The 26,683-nt window shown below is 35.6% G+C and overlaps 3 protein-coding genes across 7 annotated transcripts in view; all 3 read left to right on the top strand.

Annotated features, from left to right (window-relative positions):
* The first annotated feature begins 903 nt into the window (after positions 1-903).
* LOC306875341 (protein SSUH2 homolog) lies at positions 904-7,969 on the top strand. 5 transcript variants are annotated; one of them, XR_013784728.1, is made up of 14 exons: positions 911-966; positions 1,272-1,324; positions 1,573-1,662; positions 1,752-1,821; positions 2,807-2,936; positions 3,024-3,084; positions 3,178-3,296; positions 3,382-3,444; positions 3,537-3,619; positions 4,269-4,361; positions 4,750-4,855; positions 6,108-6,215; positions 6,699-7,644; positions 7,759-7,969. XR_013784728.1 is itself a non-coding variant. In XM_079425843.1 (13 exons), the coding sequence occupies exons 1-13, from the start codon at positions 944-946 to the stop codon at positions 6,840-6,842; spliced, it is 1,143 nt and encodes a 380-aa protein (XP_079281969.1). In that variant the 5' UTR covers positions 904-943; the 3' UTR covers positions 6,843-7,969. The 5 variants fall into 5 exon arrangements, 2 of the variants coding, with proteins under 2 accessions (XP_079281969.1, XP_079281968.1); XR_013784729.1 differs by having other exon boundaries at positions 918-966; positions 6,699-7,451; XR_013784730.1 differs by having other exon boundaries at positions 918-966; positions 6,699-7,568.
* LOC306875342 (protein SSUH2 homolog) lies at positions 7,832-21,474 on the top strand. Its single transcript, XM_079425844.1, has 12 exons — positions 7,832-8,099; positions 12,248-12,343; positions 14,979-15,063; positions 16,780-16,909; positions 17,005-17,065; positions 17,131-17,255; positions 17,429-17,491; positions 18,206-18,285; positions 18,365-18,457; positions 18,673-18,778; positions 20,501-20,608; positions 20,933-21,474. The coding sequence occupies exons 1-12, from the start codon at positions 8,024-8,026 to the stop codon at positions 21,065-21,067; spliced, it is 1,158 nt and encodes a 385-aa protein (XP_079281970.1). The 5' UTR covers positions 7,832-8,023; the 3' UTR covers positions 21,068-21,474.
* Positions 21,475-22,588: 1,114 nt separating this feature from the next.
* The window catches only part of LOC306874513 (semaphorin-3D-like), a 60,460-nt gene continuing 56,365 nt past the window's right edge, over positions 22,589-26,683 (top strand). Inside the window, exon 1 of the mRNA XM_079424627.1 lies at positions 22,589-22,875. The gene's annotated coding sequence lies outside the window, so the exon portion shown is untranslated. The remainder of the gene's footprint in view (positions 22,876-26,683) is intronic.

The following is a 26,683-nucleotide window of genomic DNA, read 5'->3' as shown; positions in this document are numbered from 1 at the left end:
AGCATTTGCATTGTTTTTGTAATTCATGTATTTTTTGCGATACCTTGTTAGTGCTACACAAAAAAGCCTCTTGTTAACCTAGATTAGTGCATAAAAATGTCCTGAGGTTTGAATGCGGTTGGTGGGAATGATCAGCTCAGTACTTTAGAGCAGAGGTCTTCAACCCTGTTCCTGGGGACCCAGCTACAACCCTAATCAAACTCACCTGAAGCGGCCAATCAGGCTCCTCGAGAGTGGGTCCCCAGGAGCAGGGTTGAAGACCTCTGCTGTAGAGCTCCTAACTAACTACAGGCCTATAGAGTCCACACCGATGCACACTAATGATATGTCCATTATTAGTCCAAGCATGCAGTGCAGTTTTGTCTTCTGGCACAAAATGCTCAAACTGGTCGATTCTGATTGGCTGACAATGTTTATTTTAAAAATGTTTATGGTATATCAGCTTGAAAACACTTGGGGTGAGCAGGCCTTAGAACGATCATTAAAATGTAATAGTTATTCTTATCATATGTATCATTCTTGGCATGAATGGGCCTTTATGTAGCCCATGCAATGCACTCAAACTTGAGTTTTCATTTCAAGAGTTTGAACACTGAATAACCTACAAAAACTGCAGTAGAAGGGCAAACTACATCTTGTTCAAACTCACTAGATGAAAAAATTCAAGAGGACTGCTGTTTTAAATGTCCATCATTGCACAATGACTTCCTCATTTAAATAACCCATCTGTAAAACACTGGCTATATGCAAAACATCATGCAAATGAAAGGTTTTAGTAAATTATTAAACGAAGAAAAGTAATGTACAGCTTATTTACTGATGTGAACTTTGAATTGGTTTCGTGAAATCTTCTCAGGTTACACTCGGGTTTTTTTTTTTTTTTTTTTTTTCTTCCGTGACTCTCACTTCTCGCAAAACGAAAGTTCACAACTCGATAGCAAGGATGGACAGGACGCATTTGCTGAGGTAGGTTTGGCAAAATAAATACAATTATGAAGCGAAGCCCCTTAGAAACAACAGAAATGCTGCTTTTTAATTGAGAACCGCCAGTAATTTCTATAAAACTACCTAAAACGCAGCAGCGTGTAATATCTTCTGAACCTTGGAAATCGCGATAAAAGATGAAGAACTAAGCCTTCAGTCGTCGCTAAATAAGGACTTGTTAAGGACAATAAGGCATTCTTTCTTTGTCACGGCAGAGGCTGAGGTGTCGACCTTTATTCATGCAGTGTGGTGTAATAATAATATCAATTGTTTTGTTTTCGTAATAGTGACCAGGATGAAGCTCACCCTGGTCCATCGTGTCCTACTGGATCTTATGCAGGTATCATCAAATTATTTCCAAGAGATGTAGCCTGCTCAAATATCACTTAATCTTCAGCACTTCACTTTAAAGTCTATATAATTTGCATATTCAGACAGACAGAAAATTTTAAAATAGTTCATCTCATTGAAGCTTAAGCAATTTTAGAGAAGCACATTTCCTGTCCCTTTCTATCCTCATAGCATGAATAACTGCTGAAAAAAGAGAAGACAGTATGTTGAAATAAATGCATGATGTATGTTATTCAGATCCAAACACAGTTCCAAATGATGGGGCGACGGCTCCTCCTGCAGATTTGATGCCTGTCGTTCCTGGATATGAGAGTTTGGGACCTAATGGTGAGAAGAGCTTCAGTAGCTTCAGCTGAAACTAAGAGTAAAATGTTGGTAATGAATGTGACAGTGATTTTTTGTTATTGCATCCACAGTTATTCCACCGTCAGATTTTGGACCGGCGCAACCACAAGCCCCATCCAGAGCTCCAGAGAGACACTTTGAGTAAGAACTACAACACTTAAGCAGTAAAACACTTCAAGATATCAGTTTAAACCATTTCAGTGGTAAAATACATAGCATTAGTTATAAACCTAGTGCATGCTCCTTGCTTTTTTTCCCTGGTACACTAGGACTGAAATACTTCATTAAGTGGGAAATAGATTTTTATTTTATTTTTTTCCCCTGATGAATAACCTATAACCTATAATCAGGTTATAGGTTATTAACCCCCCCCCCCCCCCCCCGGTACACTGTAATGAACACTGTAACATAGACTCAGTTGATAGTGCAAGCATATCTAAATGGAGCTTAACCAGACTGAAAAAAAAGAGAGAAACTTTAAGCGATCAGCCAGCAGAGAAACTAACCAAACCCTCTCATTAACATGGAATGAGAAATGGAAATAATAAAAAAAATAATAAGAATTTTTTTTTTTAAATTACAAAAGAAGAAATAAATACATAAAAATAAGTAGGTTACAGAAATGTACTAAATTATTAGATGTAAATGTATACAAATCTTTATTTTTTGTGTTATCATTTATTTTGTGCAGCATACACATCAGTGTTATTTTAGTATCATTGATATATTATTTTATTTTTATATTTTCTGTTTATGCTTTATTAATTTTGTTATATTTTATGTCATTTTAATAGTTTTTATTTTTTAAATATGGCTATAGTTTTTTTAGGTTTTCGTCTCAGTTTTTCAAATTTAGTACTTCATCTAAACGAAAATGATAAATGTTTCTTTGGCAACTCGTTGAAATAAAATACGTTTGAAATGTTTTATTTTATTTTCGTTAACTTAGTTTATTTTTCAAGTAATGATAATGTTCTTTAAATGCTCTGAATTTCATTTGCTACAACGGTTCATTCATTCATGCATTCTTGCATGCATGCAGTTTCGTTCATGAGTATTTTGAAAATGTAGCGTTGTAAATGACTGGTCAAAAGTTGCAAACCCAGCTTAAGTTTCATGTCCTCAGCATTCCTGCGATCACTGAAGAACTTGCTCAGGAGGCCTTCATAAAATATGCCAGCAGCAAATGCTGTTACAGCTCTAAACCAGCCAAACATATGGTGTTCACAGATCTGCAGTCCCTCAACACATATCGGGTGAGCAGCGACATTCACATACATCACATCCAGCTAGTTATAGCAGGCATGCTTACATTTATCTTGGATACCTGTTTTTACCAATAGTACCGGTTGGAGACTTTTACTGAGTCCAGAACAACAGAATGGGACAGTGAACCATACAATGGTGAGTAAAGTCATTCGAAACCATATGCTTAGCTATAATTCTAAAATGAAATGAAATTGTATGTTTAAATATGTATGTCCCTTCATTTATCAGGTCAGGTGGTGGATGGTTTCGGAGTGGCTCCTGCTCCGTGGAGCATCCCAGTGCCCATTCCCTCCCTCTTCCAAGACTTCGAGAAAGCCATCCGCGTTCCTCACACATCCTCTGTCAAAGTAAAACTTTCTTCAGTCTTCCATTCATCAAGTTCATTGAAAATTCATCTTGATTAATTTTGTTGTTGTTGAATTCAAAATACAGGGTTGTCATTCATGCCTGAATCTTGGTAGATCTGCTTGCAGTAGATGTGTAAATTCAGGCAGGGTAAGTACCATATGACGATCAGATGTCATTTTTAATCGTTCCTTCTATATTTTCTGTCTGTCTGTTTCATTATAATGCTTCTGTTGTTACAGACTCGATGTGGATCCTGCAGTGGCATGGGTCGAACTGCCTCCAATCAACGCTGTATTATGTGTCAGGGCTCTGGCATGATTAGGTATGAAGTCAGCCTTTTTAATCAATCAATTAATTAATTAATTAATGTATATTTTTTTACATATTAAAGAGTTCTTAAATATAGAAAAACCAGTACAGCTTAATTAAATAAAATTTAATTGATTTCATTTGCTTTAGTTATCTATGTACACTTTGTTTGGCTCTTTTGCTTGTTTTTGTTTTGTTTTTATTTACTTTTCAATAAAATGCAACATTACATGAAATTTCTCAAAAATGTATGCGTACATTTAGGCTAGTATCAAAAATACACAGCTTCAGTTCTGATGCTAATTGGCCAATATAGAGTTCTAGTGCTAAAACACACAATATATTCAATACACAAATCTCACTTTACTGACTTTTTCTTAATTTACTGTTTTTTTCCTCCTCAGAATTATTATAATTTTTACTTCAAGGTGGCAATGCTGTTCCATAAGTATGCAAATCCATAAGTAAATCCAACAACTAGTGTAAAATAGCCATCAGAACCCTAGTAACCACATTAACAACATGCTAATAACCACTTAGAGCACCTTGCCAACTACATAGCAACCACCCAGAACACCCCAGGGTCATTGTAGTGGGATTTGCAGGGTTTATGGGTCAAAACATGTAAGAATATTGTACTCATTTAATTATCTGTATTCTAGGTGTCATTCCTGTGGAGGAGTCGGTTCAATCACGTGCAAAACATGCAAAGGGCAAGGAAAGCTCCTCTGCTTCATCAAACTTAAAATTACATGGTGAGACAACTAATATTTTCACAACACACTTTCACAAGTTCACTGTGTACAAACAAGCTAATGAACGTTTTTAGTAGTGCTGTCAAACGATTAATCGCATCCAAAATAAAAGTTTTTGTTTACATAATATATGCATGTGCTGTGTATATTTATTATCATGCATGTTTATATTTAAGAAAAATGTTGTTTATATATTAAATGTATTTATATATATAATAGAACAATATAAATGTATATACATGTAAATATTTTTTAAATATACTGTATGTGTGTGTATTTATATATACATATATTATGTAAACAAAAACGTTTATTTTGGAATGCAATTAATCGCGATTAATCTTTTGACAGCACTAATATACGTTCGTTTATTTTCCCCTCTTCTTAGGAAGAACAACGTGCATGTGGCTGTGATTGACAAGGGCTCGGGATTCCCAGTTAAGCTTCTTGATCAAATTAATGGAGAGAAACTTCTTACTGATATGGCTCCAATGGTGAGCAAAAGCAATTGCTTTGTTATTTAAAGGAGTGATAACATGATGCATTTTCTGTTGTTTGAGAACTATGAAAACATATTGCAACTTCAGAAGTCAAAAGCAGTCTAAAAAGGCCATTTATTGAAGCTAAAAATGGTTGAAACAGAAACTTGACCAGCCATGTAGCACCTACTGCTCTGCATTTCTATCCACAAGATGTCAGTGATTGTCAGCGAAGTCATTTTTTAACAAAATCTCTGATTATTTCAGTCCATTTCCATATTTGTTAAATATGCAGGCAAATGTTTGAGAATGCATAAGAGTTCAAAACTGTTGATCATTTCATACGCAAAAGGGTCATTTTTGTAGAGGTGCAGCAGCAAAAAATGGCCTGTTTAATTCTAAGGTTAAAAAGGTTGTAAATTATTAAGTGAAGTGACATACTGCCAAGTATGGTGACCCATACTCAGAATTCGTGCTCTGCATTTAACCCATCCAACGTGCACACACACACACACACAGCAGTGAACACACACACACACAGCAGTGAACACACACCCGGAGCAGTGGGCAGCCATTTATGCCGCGGCGCCCGGGGAGCAGTTGGGGGTTCGGTGCCTTGCTCAAGGGCACCTCAGTCGTGGTATTGAGGGTGGAGAAAGCGCTGGACATTCACTCCCCCCACCTACAATTCCTGCCGGCCCGAGACTCGAACCCACAACCTTTGGATTACGAGTCCAACTCTCTAACCATTAGGCCACGACTTCCTAATAGTAGTAAATTATCATGAAAAATTCAAATAAGTATGTAATATAAACATAACAACATATTATATTTTTTAAAAAATACATGGTATGCAAAATACATTTAACCCTTTTGCCTTATCCTTTACCTAATTTAAAAAATTAAATTGTAAATCTTTTTGTCAACAGAGGTATTGTATTGTGTTTTTGTACATTTGCATATTTGGAACTGGTTGATCAAAGGACTTATTGATCTGAGCTCATGCACCTTTTTGAGTGAAAAAAAGCATTATTTGTATAAGTCACTCAAAAATGTGGTGAATAAGTTAAGATAAATCAGACTTCCAATCATTCATCACCAAAAAGAAACAAAGCCTTTTAATTGAAAGTAAACGTTGCAAGATTGAATCCAATATTTGGTGAAATAAAAATTTTTTTGTAGGCCGATTATTTCTGACCAACAGTTATTTTACAACATAACCTTGTTTGTTTGGCTGTGACACTGAAGCTTTGCCTCATCACTGCAGGTTTATCCAGTTGTGAGTTTTCCGGACAGCTCTGTGAACGCTGAGTCTGAAAGTGCCGTGAGGAAACATCAGGCTCAGTTTGCCACCACTTGCCATATTCTGCAACAGGTTAAAACAAATCAAACACTTCTAATGAAACACCAAAAACCTGCGCTTGTCTCTTTAAGGGCACATCTCAGCCTCCCACTCTTCTGGGAATTAATTAAAGTACTGCTTCCTGTTGGCTCAGTCCCATGGAATCCTAAAAGAAACCAGACTAGAGCTTGTGCTTGACAGAAAGCAGTCTGAATATTCCCATATATTCATACAAACAAGACACAAATGATGACAAGAAACAGAAAAAACCTCTCACTGCTTATTTCTAAACAACTATATTAAACAAACTAAACAAAACTGAATAACAAAACAACAAAAAAGTCTTGTCACATGAAATTCACAACAAATTCTTGAGAAACTTTGAAGTAGTTATTATTTCTATAAAAGTATTAATAGTAAAACAGTAAGAAATGCTATATGTAAAGAGTAACTGATGTGGAATATTTTATATCATATGGAGATAAAGCATGTTTTAACTCTGTTTTTTTTTTCCAGAGGCAGACCATTGAGCTCATTCCCATCACGCGAGTGCATTATGTCTGGAATGAGAAGACCCATATTTATTTTGTATATGGAACCGAACACAAAGTCTACACCAAAGATTATCCTGTCAAATGCTGCTGTTGCTCCATTCTTTAAACATGCTGTGTAATGCCTGTGACACCATTACTGTCCGTTACACCTGAGTTATACTGTCTTCATATTAATGCTTAAACACCTTTCAAATTATTACAAAGAAACTGGAAGACAATTAGATAAAGATGGAACATAGAATGTACTAGACAGAACATATAGAGCATCTGTACTTCACCCCAAAATCAAAGGGAAGAAACAAACAAACTGTAAACTTTCAGAATGTTTTTTTTTTTTTTTTAGTGCAGAAGCTTGTTTCCACCACGGGATAAAATATAGGCAAGTTACTTTTTGGAATTTTTTTTTTTATATATATAGTCTCAGTTTTGTCTTTTTTTCTTGCAATTCTGAAAAAAAGTCCCATGTAAACTTGCAATTGCGAGAAATTGTAATTCTGATAAGAAATGTCAAAATTGTGAGCTATAAACTCACGATTACGAGAACGAAAGTAAAAATTGTTAGATAAAATGTGGAAGCAAAAAAATATTATTTTTTGTCCATTGATTTTGGGTAAAATATTGTGTTACAGTATATTGTTTCTTTTCTTTTTTTCTGTCTTTCTTTCCTTTTTTATTATTATTATTATAATTTTTTTTTTTTTACAAATTTCACCATGTATGCTCATAAAGAACACTTATTATGATAGTTGTTACAATTATGACAGTCTATCAAGTTACAAAAAAATTTTTTAATACATTACACACATTTTTTCGCTTAGTTTTTTGTTAATTTGTATATGCATTGTTACACTGTGGCTAAAGTAGCTAGAAAACTCTACACACTCTCATATCGTTCCAAAACTGAACGAGTTTCTTTTCTAATGAAAGTGCATGGAGACTCGTGATGCCATAACATCATGACTAACATCTCAATTTGTGTTTTGCAAATTGAGATGTTAGTCATGATGTTATGGCATCACGAGTCTCCATGCACTTTCATTTGATGTTTTTCTTCTTTCTTTCTTTCTTTCTTTCTGACGCGGTCGCTCATTGCATTTTGTGTCCCACTGGAGTTATAGCGGGTTTGCGAGTAGCTGTGTTATTTTAGAGTGCACTGTACCTTTAAGGATTCTGTCATTTGTGAGTTGTATCAGGCTCGCTTCAATAAACCAGGCTGCTGTGGGCGTTTCTTCATTACTGTCCAGTTTTTTGAGTCCAAAACTGAGGAAAAGCTCTCAGTACACATCAATGGGAAGCGCTGCTGGAACCAGGATCTTTGTGAAACAGACCTCACCAGTTATGGATGACAAAGACGAAGAGACAGGTGGGTGAATGACTTAATACGTTCATTGTTTACATCATAACACTAAAAGACGTTTCAAGTGATTATATTAACATTTTAAAATAACACGTTTTTAGAGACTAGTTTAAATGCTTCGTTTCTTCTTCTACTGCCAAGATAATCCCTTTTGCACGTCAAATCAAGCAATTTTGCAACAAAAACGTTCATTCTGTTTGATCAAAGTGCTAAACTCGTTTTCATCAAATTCACTTTGCAAATCGCTGAATAAATAACAGTTTTGTTGAGGATCTTGGACGGCTGTCAGTTGCGTCTTCAACCACGTGGACGTCTGTTTTGATTCCCAAAAAAACAAAAACAGTGTTGTGGCCTGATATTAAATATAAGCAATCTTGCTAATTGCCATGTAATTTAATTCGACCATCATTACACGAGTGCAAGTTTAACTGAGTAACAATTTGAGAGTTTCTGTGCTTTAGTGATGATCCAAGTTATCTAGTAGCCTCTCATTGACTTCAATGGAAGGAAGGAAAGCTGACCTTTTGCACAAAATGAGTTCACATGATGAATGCCACTTTGCTTTTTTTGTGACTATAGTGAACAAATAGTGCAGAATCCTAATTAGTATTTAACATTATTTAAAAAAGAATCAACAAAAATCTATTTCCAGTTTTAAATGACAAGAAAGAGATCTTTAATGTGATTCAACAAAATATCATTTTCTACTTGGAAATAATTAACTAAAAGGGTTTAAAAAACTACGGTGTTTTGAGAACTAAGCTTAATTTAAGAGGGAACTATATGCAATCAAATGGGAAAAATGTTATTAATTAATCTCATCATAGTCATTTCACATTTTGAAGACTGACTCATACCCTTGTGAAAAACGTACACTAGCATATTTTTTAATATTTATCAGTGTTGGGGCTAATGCATTATAAGCAGTGTTGGGCTAGTTACTCAAAGAATGTAATATATTACTCATTAGTTACTCCTTTCAAAATTTGTATTGTTACTTATTACTTTCTGGCAACACTACTAGTTACTGCAAAAAGTAATATTATTACAGTAACTAAGTTACTAGTAACTAGTTACTGCCCAACACTGATTATAAGTAACACAAGTTATGTAATCAGATTACTTTTTTAAAGTAACTAGTAAAGTAATGCATTACTTTTCAATATACAAGAAATTATACGAGTTACTTTTTCAAATAAGTAACGCAAGTTACTTTGTTTTGCCATTTATTAACTGACAGCAAGAAAGCAGAGCCCAGATATGAAAGTAACACAAAACATTACTTTAGTTTAAAAGTAACCAAGTAACACAATTAGTTACTTTTTAGGGAGTAATGAACGTACATGAAATTGCACGCTATTTACAATAAATTGAATGTGTATTATAGTTTCAATTTATGTTAAATGCAATAAGTACAACCTGAGGTTGGTTTTTGACCAAATTAAGTACATTTTATATGAAATTTAATAATTATACTTGCTGAAAGCATCTATCATTAAAATCTACTTCATTATAATTTCCATTGAAACTTGAATGGCATGTATTTAAATATATTTGTAATTACACATTTATAATGAAGTTGCAATTTAGACTTTAAATGTAATATTAAAAACACACTACAGTTAAAATATAATCAAGTACACATGTGCTTTAGTATATCAACATATCAAAATAAGTGTAGCCTACTTCTTTAAAATACGACAAATGAATATTAAAAGAATGATTTAAAACGTACTTCTTAGAGAACAACTTTGATGTTTCTCTTTAAGTGCCCTTTTATCCAAACTGCAAGTGTTTTTTTTTTTGAAGTACACTTAAGGTCTGCATTCAATACAGTTAAAGGGACAGTTCACCCATACTTACCCTCCACTTGTTTCAAACCTGTATGAGTTTCTATCATCTGTTGAACACAAAAGAAGATGCTTTGAATAATGTCGGCAACCAAACAGTTGACGGTAGCCATAAAAAAATAAATAATACTATTGAAGCCAATAGCTATCAATCATTTTGATTCCAATATTTTTCAAAATATCTTCTTTTGTGAAGCTCATACAAGTTTGGAACAATATTTTGGATCAAACTTTGTCCTATATTTAAAGCCTAAATATTAGGTAAGACGTGTTTATTGTATAACTTGTGCATAATACTGTCTGTTATCTACTTTTTTGAACTTCACTTATAACAATTTCATGTATCGCAAGAGCGGAAATGCATTCAAAAATGTACTATCTGAAACTGTTAACTCTAAATGTTATCTTAAATTTGAACGCATCCTGTTTGCTAAATAGATCTCTGCTTTACAAAGCAGCAGCGCATGTCTGTCAGTAGGAGCACAATTAATCACGCACCAGCTTCTTAAAGGCACAACGGCCAGTTGAATTTATCTAGACCGAAGCAATTGTTTTATTTCGGTTATCGGTGCATTTTATTTGTGCAACGCTATTATTAGACACCAGACTATGTTAGAAAGACTAGTTCTCAGGGTGTTTTCCCTTTCGCAAGTCTGCAAGTGCACATCAAGTGTACGTGTCAATTGGGAAAGAGCCATTGAGCGCTGCAGTAATGACGTATATTTGTAGGCTGACCTGAAGTTTGTGTCACCTCAACAAAAACCCAATACGATTTTTCCATTGGCTTTTGGATTATTCCAGAAAATAACCGCTGTGACCAACAGAAGTTTATTATTCTTACATGCTAATCTTCACAAATGAACACACCTTTAATGAATTTCGAAGCTTAAATACAATCACCAGAAGTAAAAAGTTAAATGTAGGCAATCATGGTCATTCACCACAAAGGACAATCTTATTTTTTTTCATAGCTATAAAATTTTGATGAATGTGTATTGTTAAATTAGCATTTGAATTGTATCTGAGACGACCTGCTCCTCCCATCATTCACCACTGCTTTATATTTTGAGGGCATTGTTTCTGTGGCATACAGGCCTGATTTTGCCCATTCTTCACGCTAAATCTGAAGCACGATCTCTGTTGAAGGAAACCCAGTCCAGCTGATATTTATATCCACTTGTTAGCGGCATTGTTCACGAATGTAATAAGATGTTTGTGTGAAGTATATATAACTCACTGATGCATTCAGACAAGCACTGCTGAGGGAAATAGCCATAATGGCTTAATGAACAGCTGCCAACTCTTGATTGCTAAGAAATGTGTTTGTATTCTGTTGCTTAGCAATGCAACTTGTCTTAATTAAAGGAGTAGTTCACCCCAAAATGAAAATTTGCTGAAAATTTACCCACCGTCAGGTGAATTTGTTTCTTCATTGGAACAGATGTGGAGAAATGTAGGTTTATATCAATTGCTCACCCTCTGCAGTGAATGGGTGCCGTCAGAGTCCAAACAGCTGATAAAAAACATCACAAAAATCCACTAGTAATCCACACCACTCCAGTAGACCAATTCATATCTTATGGAATTAAAAACTTTGTGTTTGTAAGAAACAAATCCATTGTTTAGATATTTTAACTTTAAATTGTCACTATAATAACACTTCCTCCAGTGAAGAAGTCCATCTGCTGTTGTTTTCTCACATCTAAATCCTCACATATATTTGCGTAGATCTGTTTTTGCTTGGAAACTGTTTTTGCTTGATCTCCTGATTCAGACGAGATTACTTTTTCACTGGAGAAAGCAATATTATGGATAGAAAATGGAAGCAAAGTTTATTTCTTATAGACATGCAGTTTTTCACTTCAAAAGACATTAAATGATGGACTGGAGTGGTGTGGATTACTTGTGGATTATTGTGATGTTTTTATCAGCTGTTTGGACTCTCATTCTGACGGCACCCATTCACTACAGAGGTGAAAAAAGTGGGAAAGAAAAAAAAACAGTATTGTGAATGTCAACTGAGTGTCATAGTCATTTTTAGTAGACATTTAGTAGGAGTTTTTTTGTGTGTTTAAGGCGCTAAAATCTAACAGGTTGATAAATATTCCAGGATCCCTGATGATGTTCCAGGATCAACAAGGAGGATGATCATGGGACGACTTGGAAAAAAAAATCAGTCTCTGGTTTAAGGCAGCAACTGTTTGATAGGAATGTTGTTTCAGGACCAACAAAGGATGTTGAAACAGGAACATGTTGCGCTTGAATAAATCAGAAATGTCATAATCTCTCTCTCTCTTGCTACAGACACTTTTGACCCCAACCTTCCCGAGGAGGGTCCATCTGCTCCGCCTCCAGGCTGGCTGGACTGTGTAACAGGCTATGAGGAACACACGGGCGGAGGTGAAAAGCTTTCATGTGAACCACTCGTATACAAAGATAGAATGAAAACAATTACCAACCCGAAACAAAGACAAAAATCAGTTTGATCATGATTTGTATAATGGTATTATTCTTATTATTATTACTAAGACACTATTATTATAATACTACTAGTACTACTACTAATAAAAATTAATTATTGTTAATATAATTTTTTTGATAGTTTTATTATAATACACTATTATATGCACTAAGACATAATAATAATAATATTTTATTATTATAATAATTATTATTAAGGCAATAATAATAATATCATTATTATATAACTATGTCGTCACACCCCATTGGACTTTTCTTCTGTTTTCATTCCTCATGTGCTCGGTGTGACCTAGTTTCTATCTCCGTTTGATTGTGTGATTTGGTTCTGGTGTGTCTTGTTAATAATCCTCATTTGCTCCACTATATTAGTTGTGTTTTGTTCTCTGTTTGTTGTCTGGTCTATTACGCCCATTGCTATGTGTGCATCCTGCCTGACCGTCCTGTGTTTGCCCTATTGTGGATTTATTAAAAGACATAATCTATCTTCGCCTTCTTTGTGTGTGTATCTCACCGTAGCGTGACAGGACCAAGGAAAAGTAACGCAATGTGTTTCCCTCGCATTTTCTTTTCTTTTTTGAAATATATCGCTGCCCTTTTCACCTCCCTAGCCCGCAAAGAACTTCACTCGTTGGAATATGCTGTGGAGTTCAGCCAGCTCGCCGTTCTAACAGCATTCGAGGACACTACACTGAACTCCCTGTTCTGGATTGGGGCAAATTTCCATCACCCCGTCGACCTCCCAGACACCACCGGACTGTGCTGGAGGAAGGCAATCATCCGGTGCCTGGAGAGCGTCTATCCCTGATCCACAACACAGCTAGTCCCAGAGCCCAGCCCACCATCACCCTGCTGCACGGAGCAAGAGCCCGAGCCCACCGATGACGGAGAGCCTGAGCCAGCAGCGACCAATGAGCCATCGCCTAATGGAGCGACAGAGCTTAGGATCGCCTCAGAGCCAGAGCCTCAAGTGACGTCAGACCAGGTGCGAGAGCCGGCACCCAGTGAAGACCTCATCACCTAGACGGCCATCGGGACAAGACCTCTGACTTTGCTGCAGTTGGAATTGAACTGCTGGTTCGTCTGGCCAGAGGAGAACATTTTACATTATTGACATACTATTTTGATATTAGAAAGTTGCTTTGACACAATCTGTATTGTTAAAAGCGCTATATAAATAAAGGTGACTTGACTTGACTGGACTGTGTAGTGGATATATATGCAGACATGGCCCCTCTTCTTCCACCTTCGTCTGAACTCTCTACCTACTCTGCACTGTCTGCCGGTTCTGAAACGACCACTGAGGTTGTCCCCCTGTCTGCCACTCTCCCAGTGTTGGGAGTCGCAATGTGGTGTATGTGGGTGGCACACACCGTCCCTGAACCCTCTACCTGTCTGGATTTCCCACCCTCCCTCTCCTGCCTCCTCTTGTCCTGCTTCTGTCATCCCTGCCTCAGTTCCGCCACCGCTGTTTCCCGTCATCCCCTCTGTTCACCCTCAGCCTATCATCTGTGTTGTGGGAGCACTGTGGGTCTGCCAGTCTCCATTGGCGTTGTGGCTGGAGGATCGCTTGTCTCTGCCTGGCTCCTCCTGCTCCAATTCCCTCATGTGCTCTCCCTGGCTCCGCCCTCTGTCTGTTCCACCTTGTACTCTGTTTGTCGTCCTCCTCCCAGGTGTATGTCCTCTTCCAGAGCCTCCACCTGTCTGGTCTGCCTGCCTTCCTGCCAGCCATTTGCCGTCCCCTGTCACCATCCCTTCTCCACTCCTTGTGTCCGCCTCCTATGTCCTACTCTGTCCCTCCCTTTGGAAGGGGGGCGGTCTGTCACACCCCATTGGACTTTTGTTCTGTTTTTAATTCCTCATGTGCTCGGTGTGACCTAGTTTCTGTCTCTGTTTGATGGTCATTTGGTTCAGGTGTGTCTGGTTAATTATCCTTATTTGCTCCACTATATTAGTTGTGTTCTGTTCTCTGTTTGCTGTCTGGTCTACTATGTCCATGCCATTGCTATGTGTGCATCCTGCCTGTCCGTCCTGTGTTTGTCCTATTGTGGATTTATTAAAAGATTATTTCAATCTATTTTCGCCACCTTCGTGCGTGTATCTCACCGTAGCGTGATGTGTCTTATTATTATTATTATTATTATTGCTAAGACACTATTATTGTAATAAGCTAAGGTACTGTAATAATAATAATTACTATCATTAAGACACTTATATTACTAGACATTATTATTATGCACTGTTATATACACTGACTATTATAATAAATATAACTAAATATAATTTTTTTAGTAATGAGTATCTTTTTTTCTTTTTTTTATTGTTGTATAATAATAACCATTTAGTTATTGTGTAAAAATGATGAAATAATTAAATTGCTTTGCATATCGGTTAGACAATGCTTAAAATATCAGTATTGGTTAAAAATATGTTATATTGGTCATTATTTGGCATCTTGTAAAATCATGTAAATATAGTATGCCATATATGACCTAATATCACAGTTTTGTCTCAAATGCTTGCGTTATTGTTTTCTCACTTGGGTTCTTGTTTGTAGACTGTACAGATCAAATATGTCCTCCTCCGCCAGACTTTGTCCCTAAACCTGAAGATGACAAGAATGCCTCAGTTCCAAATGTCATGTAGGTACAATAATGCTTTTTACTGTTCAGTATAATTTTTTTGTGAGTTACAAATACAAAAACATATTCATATAATATTTGCTAAGGAAAAACACACACACACACACATACACTGACAAAAATTATAAACGCAACACTTTTGTTTTTGCCCCCATTTTTCATGAGCTGAACTCAAAGATCTAATACTTTACACAAAAGGCCTATTTCTCTCAAATATTGTTCACAAATCTGTCTAAATCTGTGTTAGTGAGCACTTCTCCTTTGCCAAGATAATCCATCCACCTCACAGGTGTAGCATATCAAGATGCTGATTAGACAGCATGATTATTGCACAGGTGTGCCTTAGGCTGGCCACAATAAAAGGCCACTCTAAAATGTGCAGTTTTACTGTATTGGGGGGGTCCGAAAACCAGTCAGTATCTGGTGTGACCACCATTTGCCTCACGCAGTGCAACACATCTCCTTCGCATAGAGTTGATCAGGTTGTTGATTGTGGAATGTTGGTCCACTCCTCTTCAATGGCTGTGCGAAGTTGCTGGATATTGTCAGGAACTGGGCCACGATGCGATCCAGAGCATCCCAAACATGATCAATGGGTGACATGTCCGGTGAGTATGCTGACCATGCAAAAACTGGGATGTTTTCAGCTTCCAGGAATTGTGTACAGATCCTTGCAACATGGGGCAGTGCATTATCATGCTGCAACATGAGGTGATGGTCCTGGATGTCGTCACGGTATCTCTGTGCATTCAAAATGCCATCAATAAAATGCACCTGTGTTCGTTGTCCATAACATATGCCTACCCATACCATAACCCCACCTCCACCATGGGCCACTCGATCCACAACGCTGACATCAGCAAACCGCTCACCCACACGACGCTATACACGCTGTCTGCCATCTGCCCTGTACAGTGAAAACCGGGATTCATCCGTGAAGAGAACACCTCTCCAAAGTGCCAGACGCCATCGAATGTGAGCATTTGCCCACTCAAGTCGGATACGACGACGAACAGCAGTCAGGTCGAGACCCCGATGAGGACGACGAGCATGCAGATGAGCTTCCATGAGACGGTTTCTGACAGTTTGTGCAGAAATGATTTGGTTATGCAAACCGATTATTGCAGCAGCTGTCCGGGTGGCTGGTCTCAGACGATCTTGGAGGTGAAGATGCTGGATGTGGAGGTCCTGGGCTGGTGTGGTTACACGTGATCTGTGCTTGTGAGGCCGGTTGAATGTACTGCCAAATTCTCTGAAACGCCTTTGGAGACGGCTTATGGTAGAGAAATGAACATTCAATTCACGGGCAACAGCTCTGGTGGACATCTCTGCAGTCATCATGCAAATTGTACGCTCCCTCAAAACTTGCGACATCTGTGGCATTGTGCTGTGATAAAACTGCACATTTTAGAGTGGCCTTTTATTGTGGCCTGCCTAAGGCACACCTGTGCAATAATCATGCTGTCTAATCAGAATTTTGATGTCACACCAATTATCTCTGCAAATGAGAAGTGCTCACTAACACAGATTTAGACAGATTTGTGAACAATATTTGAGAGAAAAACGCCTTTTGTGTACATAGAAAAAGTCTTAGATCTTTGAGTTCAGCTCATGAAAAATGGGGGCAAAAACAAAAGTGTTGCGTTTATAATTTTGGTCAGTGTATATATATATATGGCACAATGCATAAAGATTTACTTATTTGCTTACTGACAGGGTGCCCACCGTCTCAGAGGATGTAGCGAGAGACGCTCTACTCCAGTTTGTTGGTAAAAAATGGACATACAGCAGCAAACCTGCCAAAAATCTGATCTTCAAAGAGCTGAAGCCTTTTACAGTTTACCGTGTAAATCTTGTTATTATCCATTTGTGATCTGGAATGATTTCTGTATTATTGCATATTATAATAATTACATGACCATATGTTCTGTATCATTTCAGTACCGCTTGGAAACTTTCACAGAGTCCAGATCAAGTACCTGGGAATCAGAGCCGCACACAGGTGCCTGATGGCACAAATACTATAAAAAAGGTATCAAAATAGCATACTGATATATTTTTTCTCAGGTCAGTGTGTGGATGGGCCTCAGAATGGAGTGAGTCCTCCACCATGGCATGTCCAGGTGTCTTACCCACCCAAATTCACAGACGCCATTCAGAAAGTCAGGGTCCCACACTCTTCATTCATAAAGGTATGCCTTTAAACAACATATATTCAAATAAATATTATAACTTACCACCAAAACCAACTCCAAATAAAGAGTATCATACCTAATGTGCCTCCTGCTCTTAATTTATCACCGTAAGTCAGATTTTGCTCATGTTTTGATGCCTGTCAGATTGCATCAGTGCATTGTCATTGCAGCCTTGCCACCGTTGTCATGGTAACGGCAAAGTGAGGTGTTCCCACTGCCGAGGACTAGGACTGGTACGTTAATTTTGATTATTAATAATTAGTGCTGTCAAGCGATTAATTTTTTTTTTACGAATTAATTGCACTTTTTTTTCTAAAATGAATCAATAAATATCACCTAACATTAAAGTTTTTAAATATACTTTTGTATTGCAGTAATTTCACAAGCAATATTCAAATGAATGTACAATTTGAATATTGCTTGACACGCATCGTGTTCTCACATATAATTGCACTTGAAATGATATACAGCGTGCATTTATCCATGCAATTGAAGAGCATGTGTTCCCAAGCACAGTATAACTGCTAACAGGAGAGGAAGATTAGCTTTTACTGACATATTATTGACAGCATCTCATCTGACAGCAGTTCATTGATGTTCTACTGAAGCTCCTCTTCATCTGTACCGTTTCTGCGCTCATTTGAATTGCGTCTGGCGCTGAGGTGAAGTGGAGCACACGCCTGAAATGTTTCCCATTTGATGTGGTCGTAAAGACATTCTGCGCATCTAAATAAACACAATTTCTGTCTAGAAAAAAGACAGAAGCAGCAGTTGTGAGTGGGGTGGCTAACCCTAGCTGCGCCCCTGAATTAATTGCGTTAAATATTTTTAACATTGTTAAACTGGAAAAAATAATCACATGCATTAACACGCTAATTTTGACAGCACTATTAATAATATCTGCCGATGTTTCATCCTACTGACTGTTTTCTCCAAAACAAATTCAGACTCGCTGTATGTTCTGTCACGGCTCTGGTCACAGTCGCAACCGACGGTGTACAACCTGCCACGGAAGAGGGAGAAAAAGGTCATTTAGGATTAAACTGACCAACAATGTGTTTTGTATGCTCGTGTGAAAATAAAAATATCTCACCTCTTTCTTTCAGGTGTGTTTCTTGTCACGGAAAGGGTTACAAAGGCTGCCTCACGTGTAACGGTTACAGAAACCTTGTGCATTTCATACAGCTCAAAGTTACATGGTAAATGTGCCATTACAATTGTGTTTTTTTATGCTTATTGAAAGTATGAGTTAAGATACTGTACTGAAACTGTCTGTGGTAGATGCATCAGTCCATTACTAGTTCTTATGCTATCAGATCCGGTTTTAGTTCCTGTTTTGGTCTACACAATAATCTGGCCCATTCATCTTTGTTTTTATGTGGTTGTCTGTGCATAACATAACACTGTTTCGCAGGAAGAACCAGGTGTTTGTGTTTACACCCAACCGTGTGCCTGAATTCCCACTGAAGAAGTTTGAGAAGGTGTCTGGAGAAGCGTTCTTTGTAGATGAAAATCTCCTGGTATACATTCATTCATTAATTAGGCTATCTGATCAATTCATTATAACCCAGATCTTTAAATAGGCCTAACTTGTTTTACTATATATGCACACACACACACACACACAAACAGCGGTTAAATTGGGATGGGGCCGTCTGGGGCTACCGGTGTTGTGCCGAATTCTGACCCCTGCCAGATTATTAAACAATCCCCCACCCCCCCTACATTTTGGTAGGTTTAAGGTTAGGTGTGGGTTGGGATTAGGGGTGGGGTTAGGATTAGGCAATCAGGTAGCGATTTCAACGAGGGGGGTAATAATTTGGCAGGGAGTTGAAAATGGACACAACACCGGCACTTGCTTACCTTAGTAACTCATCAGAGGACATTCCTTGTACATTTTCAAAATTATAGGCTATAGTTTTAAACACTTTACTCATTCTTACTAATTCAAGCAATGATGCAATGCATATCATTGAAAGGAACCGAGTGCCTTCAGAAAAGCTTTGATTGCATTTCAAATTTATCTGATAAAGTAGCGCGCAGCGCCAGTTTTCTGGGGAAACCACGTTACAAAAGCACCTCCTACTGGCAGAGAATCAAACTGGATATTCAATAAGCCTGTCTGCTGTTTCCCGCATCTGCCCATATAACCCTGTTTTAAATTAATATTATAATTTATACTTCTGACCCGTCTCTTTTCTTTAAAAATTGGTTTAAAGACTAATGTGATGATTGTTTGTTTTTGTGAAAACCTGTATCTCAACTGTAATTAAATCATGTTTTTACAGTCATTTTACAGTTTAATATGTTACCATAGACATTGCCCTACTCTGCTCATATGGTATTCATTTTCATTTTTAAATTTCGTTTTTGCAGGTCTTAAAAAAAGGTCTTAAAAAGTCTTAAATTTGATTTTAAAAATCCTGCAGACAGATGTAGCTTTCCACATTGCCAGCATCTAGAATGATTTTGATCAGCATTTTCATAATAGAGGCCTCTCTCAACTTGTTATATTTTACAGTTTGTCAATTTATATAATTGCTCATTGTTACAATATAATTGTTAATCGTTTGTTAATAGATTTTGTAGGCTTTGCATACACATGTGCACCCCTCAAAAGCCGGAGACCCCATGAGCCCCCCTACATAACAGATTCCAATTTAACCCCTGTGTGTGTATATTATATGTTATATATATATATATATGTGTGTGTGTGACCCTGGACCACAAAACCAGTCTTAAGTCGCTGGGCTATATTTGTAGCAATAGCCAAAAATACATTGTATGGGTCAAAATTATAGATTTTTCTTTTATGCCAAAATCATTAGGATATTAAGTAAAGAAGATTTTTAGATTAGTAATTGCTAAGAACGTAATTTAGACAACTTTAAAGGCGATTTTCTCAATATTTAGATTTTTTTGCACCCTCAGATTCCACATATTCAAATAGTTGTATCTCAGCCAAAATATTGTCCAATCCTAACAAACCATACATCAATGGAAAGCTTATTTATTCAGCTTTCAGATGATATATAAATCTCAATTGTAAAAAATTGACCCATATGACTGATTTTGTGGTCCATGGTCACATATTTATATATATATATATATATATATATATATATATATATATATATATATATATATATATATATATATATGTGTGTGTGTGTGTGTGTGTGTGTGTGTACAGCACACAGATGTTTATTGCCTATACTTTGAAGCACATTGCTTGTTTGCAGGTTTATCCGATAGTGGGCTTTCCTGACCGGGAAATCTGCGATGCCTCAAAAGGAGCGATCCAGAATCACCTGCTAAAATATTCTGCTGTGAGCCGCATCCTGCAGCAGGTGAGCAGAAACTGAGCCAGCAGTGTGTGCTACCAAATGCACAGCAGAATTATGGGTAAAATCAACTAATAAATGACTTTCCAAATGTGAATAGAGAAGATTGTGACAATGCAGTTCCGCATTTGACCACCAGGTGGAAGCACCGCCTTGATCAACTTCAAATTTTGAAAACAAGTGTGCACATAGGCCTGTTTGATTGAGAATGATGCTTAAAACTTATTTTTCCCCTTTTATGGGTTTAAATGTTAGCAATTTATGCTTGCAAATGACATACTCTGTAGCTAATATTCTCTGTTACATTGATATTTTCTTATTCTCTTACAGCGTCAAGCAATCGAGCTGGTTCCTCTCACTCATGTATATTACGCTTACAGTGGGAAAGACTACGATTACTTTGTTTTTGGGCGAGAAAACAAAGTTCACACCACCAAATACCCTTCTTCTTGCAACATTTTGTAATAACTGAATTTGTTTTGTGTCTTAACCAATCTTGCAATAATTCATAATTTCCACGAGATGTATATACAGTGTATATTTATCATGTAATATATTGATTAACTGTAAATTTCTATGAAAACAAAAAAACCTTTCTCCTCATTCTCTCATATAAGCATATAATGTTTTGAACAACTGTTTTATTGTCATTACTTCATTCTGTATATTAAATATACATGTATTAGTATTAAGTATTACAATTAATTTGAGTACAGTTTATTTTTGGTTAATTTTTTGCCATAAGTGTAGTTTATTTGCTACACATTTACACATTTTCTTGATAAATTTCTATATACAGGTATTTTGATCATTTGAAAGGACTTATGTGAATGTCTTAATGTTTTGGCAAATTAAAAAATAATATGCAGTTCCTTTTCACACGTTAATCCTAATTCACAATGTATGGGGTAAATTGTCACAGCGGGAATCTGCTGTCTACCGACCCTGATTTGAGAAGGATCCTTTTGAAATCTTAAGTTAGCAAAGCTGCAACACTCCTAAAATTGCAACAATGAAAAATATCTTTTTTTTTTTTTTTTTAAGTCTAATGAATAAATTCAGAAAACAAGAGACAAAATATGACAGCTTGCCCAATCATGGCGTGAAAAAAAAATATTATTATGAAAAATGCACACTAGTTTGATTTTATTGTACTCACTTAAAATATGACTTTGTTTTTAAAACACTTGCGTAATTAAAAATTGTCCCCTTCCACAAAAAGGTCTTAAATCAAAGCAGACAGTTTTCAGTAATTCAAGTATGCTGCATGCACTGCAAATAATTAATATCTTCTGTAGTGTTGTTTTGTTTTCCAATACAATTATCTAAAGATCCTGAAAACAAGACACATTTCAGAAACAAAATAAAGATATGAAGTCTTGTTTTCTGAGAAACTAATCAAAATGAAGTCCATAAAACAAGAAGAAAACATTTCTCACTGCGGCATGAAAGCTATTTATTTTTTGCTGAGCCTAACAGATATTTTCTCGTTTTAACCATAAACACTTCATTTTGACCCGTTTCTCAGAAAATTCTTGTCTTAAGTAGGCTAATTTATCCAAAACAAATACTGCGGCCGAACAACACTTTTTTACAGTGTGATCAGAATATAAACGTTATTCCCATAGTGGTTGGAAGCAGAGATATGTATACATGTTTGTAAAACATAGTAAAGATTTTAAAGTGTTGCTAATAGTAGGCTACTATTGTGTTCGCCCTACATTTACATTGATATTAAACACTGGCATAGGCCTGGCTAAGGGTTTCTGAACCATGGTTTTATTACAGTAAATAACTGCATTTGTGGATACCGTGGTTTAACTATGTAGTAACCATGTTTCATGTGTGGTAAAACCATGGTTAATTTTCGTATTGGGGCGTTCGAGGCTATTTATTCATTATATTTTGTTTACTTGGTCTAAAAATAGGTCTTAAATGTACCTTCATAAAACCTCAGAAATCCTGTACATGCGACCACTAGACCCTATGAAGTAAAATAATGGCAGTGCATGGCTTGACTTCGAAGAGGATCTCCGCGGCTCCTCGGGTGTTGTTGACCTGCTGCAGCACACCTGCCTGAGTATCACTCTCTCAGAGGGGCTCATCACGGCTCTGGACGGATGTGACAGGACTGAAGAGTGGAGGAGTGGCTCTCTGAGAGTTCGTTTATAGTGAAGGAGGCGCATCCTCACACGACTCTCCTCACTGACTTTACGACAGAAACCGGAATAAAACGACAAGCAACGAGGAAAACGACCGGGAAATAACACTCGGTAGGTTTCCAATTGCTGTTTGTGGTTATTCTGTCAACTTTAAATAACTATGGTAAGGTTACAGTATAGTGATTTAGATGCCAATACCATAGTATTTTGATATATAGCCTTTATTAGAGACCGTATTCATATGTCATAATATTTATATGATATGACTAGTTCTTCAAAATGTTTCACTACAGTAGGCTACAACTTTTTTTCTACATTTTAAGGGAAACGTGTTTGTTTGTTTACATTAAACAGCCTAATGTTGATTTTTACAGGTGCAATCGTTTTAAAAGTTTGTTTTATAGGAAAATGCATTTACCTGGGTGTTTCTGAGACCCCATGTTGAAGTAGCCTATCTGTTAAACTGAAGATGTAAAAACAAGACGTTTGAAACATTTAGCATTTGTTTAAAGTCAGTTATAAGCTCCCAAAAATTGAGAAAAAACTAAACAAAAAGAAAAAACTTGAAGTAGCCTATCAACCTGTTACTGGTTGTATTTAAGCGTTAGGCATGGGGTTCCCAAGACCCAAAACAGAGCATGAGGTTTAATAATTTAATGGGCTTTAAGGCAATTTAGTCTGAGTATGTTGTTTTTACAGTAGCCTATATAGTATACTACAGTATAGCCTTACACCACCTCACTCTTGTGGACAGGATAGGACAGGACAGGACGTACATTGCATTTATTTAAATGTTGGAGGTCAGTGATGTTCATTGTCCTCCTGATTCTTTCCTTTTCCTGTTTGCTGCTGTACATATTGTGTAACTGATTTGTTTGTTTCCGTCCTTCACATGCTGTAAATTTACTCCCGTGTAGAAATATTCTAAAATTATTTCAAAGCATATTTTGGTGTGTTTGAAATCTTCAGTATATTTCAAAGAAATATGTTTCAGATATACCATGACGTTTTATATTACAATTATTTATTTGATTAAAATGTTTTTTTTAGATAGTTTTTTTCTTTTATTGTTAGATATTTATGTTTTTTATTAAGTGCAGTGTATTATATTAAACAGTTATGTTAATAATGTTTTTAGAATTTAACAATATATTTTTGTTTTTACAAACTGAGTCCAAGTTGTATTAAAATACATGTATTAAAAATATAATTGTTTTTAAATTTTAACAATTATTCTTTTTTAATTTAATTTAGTGCTGTCAAATGATTAATCGCGATTAACCACATCCAAAATAAAAGTTTTTGTTTACATACTATATGTGTGTACTGTGTATATTTATTATGTATATATATATATATATATATATATATATATATAAGAAAAATATGTTACGTTTACATATTAAATATATTTGTAAATACATGTAAATATTTGCTGTATGTGTGTATTTATATATGCATAATAAATATACACAGTACACACATATAGTATGTAAATAAAAACTTTTATTTTGAATGTGATTAATCGTTTGACAGCACTAATTTAATTTAACTTAATTTAATTTAATTATTTCAGTAAATGTATCTAATTGATTTTAATTTAAATCAATTACATATACAGTATATATTTTTTATTTAATTAATTAATTATTTTTATTTTTTATTTTATTTTTATTTTTTGAGAAAGGAAAAATATTTGACCAATACATTGGTGACCAATCAGAATCAAGTATTCCAGAAAGCCATGACTTCTTATAAGACCAAATGTATAAAACATATGCAAGTTTTGTGAAGTTGACGGACGCTTTCTCAGATTGGCTTTGATTTGAAGACTGATGGATTGCATTATCAGGATGTGTTGTGATATGGCTGTACGTTCTTGTCAGGGAGGGTTTAGGTTTCACACCCACTCTGAGCACTTTAAAGCGAGAGGAGAAGCTGACAGATTGACTGTGATGTGGTTTTGGGAGGAGTCCTCACGTAAAGCCACATGAGAAAAGCCAGGCGGCGTCTGCAAGGGCCTTATCTGTGCTGGCCAGCCCTGCAGCCCTGCAGCTATTGTTGTTTTATCTGGACTGAGCTTTGTTCTGCTGGCAACAATAGCTCTGTTTCATGTGAGAGCAGGCTTGAAGTCCTACAGTATTAAACAAAGTTACTTAAAAGAAGTTACTTTGCCTTGAGATGTGCTTTGATTTACCAGTCAAAAGTGTAGATTCAACCGCTCATTCTTCACTAGTAGTAACTTATAGGCGAAGGTTAGGATGATTCCAGGTGCCCTGATCAGAGAGGGGGTCCAAAGGGGCCTTTCACTATCTGCTCCAAGAAACTAACTTGCTCCATACATGTCCATTAAAAATGCTAACTAACATTTGTTTTAGCAACCTATTTATTTTATTCAGTTATTTTAATGAAGTTTTTAAATGTTTTTTAAATACATTAACTATATATAGTTTTACAGATTGGATGCAAATATTTGTTTTATTAAGATTAAAATAAATAAAAAATAATATGGAAAAAAAATACTGACGAAAACGATTTAATTATTCATGGATTTTTTTTTTTTTTTTTACAATTTAACTAACAGTATTTGTTTACAAATTGTATGAAGTTATTTTATTCAAATATTTGATGAATTATTTTTAGATTTTAACTGTCTGTATGATTTTATTAGTTAGTTGTTTTTGAGTGAAATTGAGTGCAATTATTTATCTTATAAAATGTTTATTATAATTTTTTGAAAGAAATATTTAAATTTCAGCTAAAAATATGTTTTTAGCTTTTATAAATTGAGTGCAATTATTTATTATGTTGAAGTATCTCTTTATACTATTTATATTAAAATATATATTTAAAATAAGTTTTTGAAAATTTCAGCTAACAAATTTTTTTATAAATTGAGCGCCATTAAAGTATTTTATTAATAATAATTTTATAATTTAACAATACATGTTTTTCTTTTGTTTATACAGATTGAGAGTACATATTTTATAAAAATAAATATTGCATTTATGTAATTAATTTTTACATTATTTTCAATTGAACAACACATATTTTTCACAAATTTAATGTGATTTTTGTAATTGTAGTCAAATATTATTATTATTATTACTACTACTAAATCAAAGAGATGTGTATAGCTTCTGTTCAACCTTAATTTTTCCTTTAATGTTCTATTTATATATGTAATTTTCAGAGGAAGTTATGCATTGATGGATGAGGTTTTGGGGTTGGTTTTCTGATCTAGTGCCGAGAGAAGTTCTGTGGGTTTTTCATTACTCTGTGGTTTCACTCGGCAAAAAATGTAAAGGAATCAAAGCATCTGAGGATTCTGGTTTGGTGTGATATCCATCTGACCTGCTGAAGTTTGTGTCAAGGATATCAGATGGCATTTTATGGAGTTTAGGGAGAAGTTGTTCACATTTTTATCCCTTGTGAACCGATGAATCATTTCACTTTTTGGCTCTGGCAAATCTGATATATCAACGTCCTTTGTACTTGCTATGCATATCTACAGTTTCTTGGGAATGTCCCAATCTTCCACAGGACTGATTTATAATTTCAGATCTGTTTCAGATTATCAGAGCATCTGCATCTGGTTCATTTCTATTATTCTTTTATCTATACTCTTCTGGTTCTTATATATTAAGTCGAGAGCTTTCATCCAGACATGCAACTATGTTTTACTGCCATGTTGCTGATAGTTTTTTTTATAATAAATACACAAAGTAGATGTTTTTAGTATGCAGTTTATTGATTCTAATAATCATAGAGATTAACAAAGAGACAATAAATCATTTAAAAATGTAACCTGATTTAACTCTTTGGAATTACACTAGTAAAAAGAATAGACTACACACAAACACAAGTATGTGTATATATATATATATATATATATATATATATATATATATATATATAT

The sequence above is a fragment of the Barbus barbus genome (assembly GCF_936440315.1).
Source record: "Barbus barbus genome assembly, chromosome: 9".
NCBI classification, from domain to species: Eukaryota; Metazoa; Chordata; class Actinopteri; order Cypriniformes; family Cyprinidae; genus Barbus; species Barbus barbus.
Note: the sequence above shows the minus strand (reverse complement) of the source record. Positions and strands in the feature narration are given on the sequence as shown.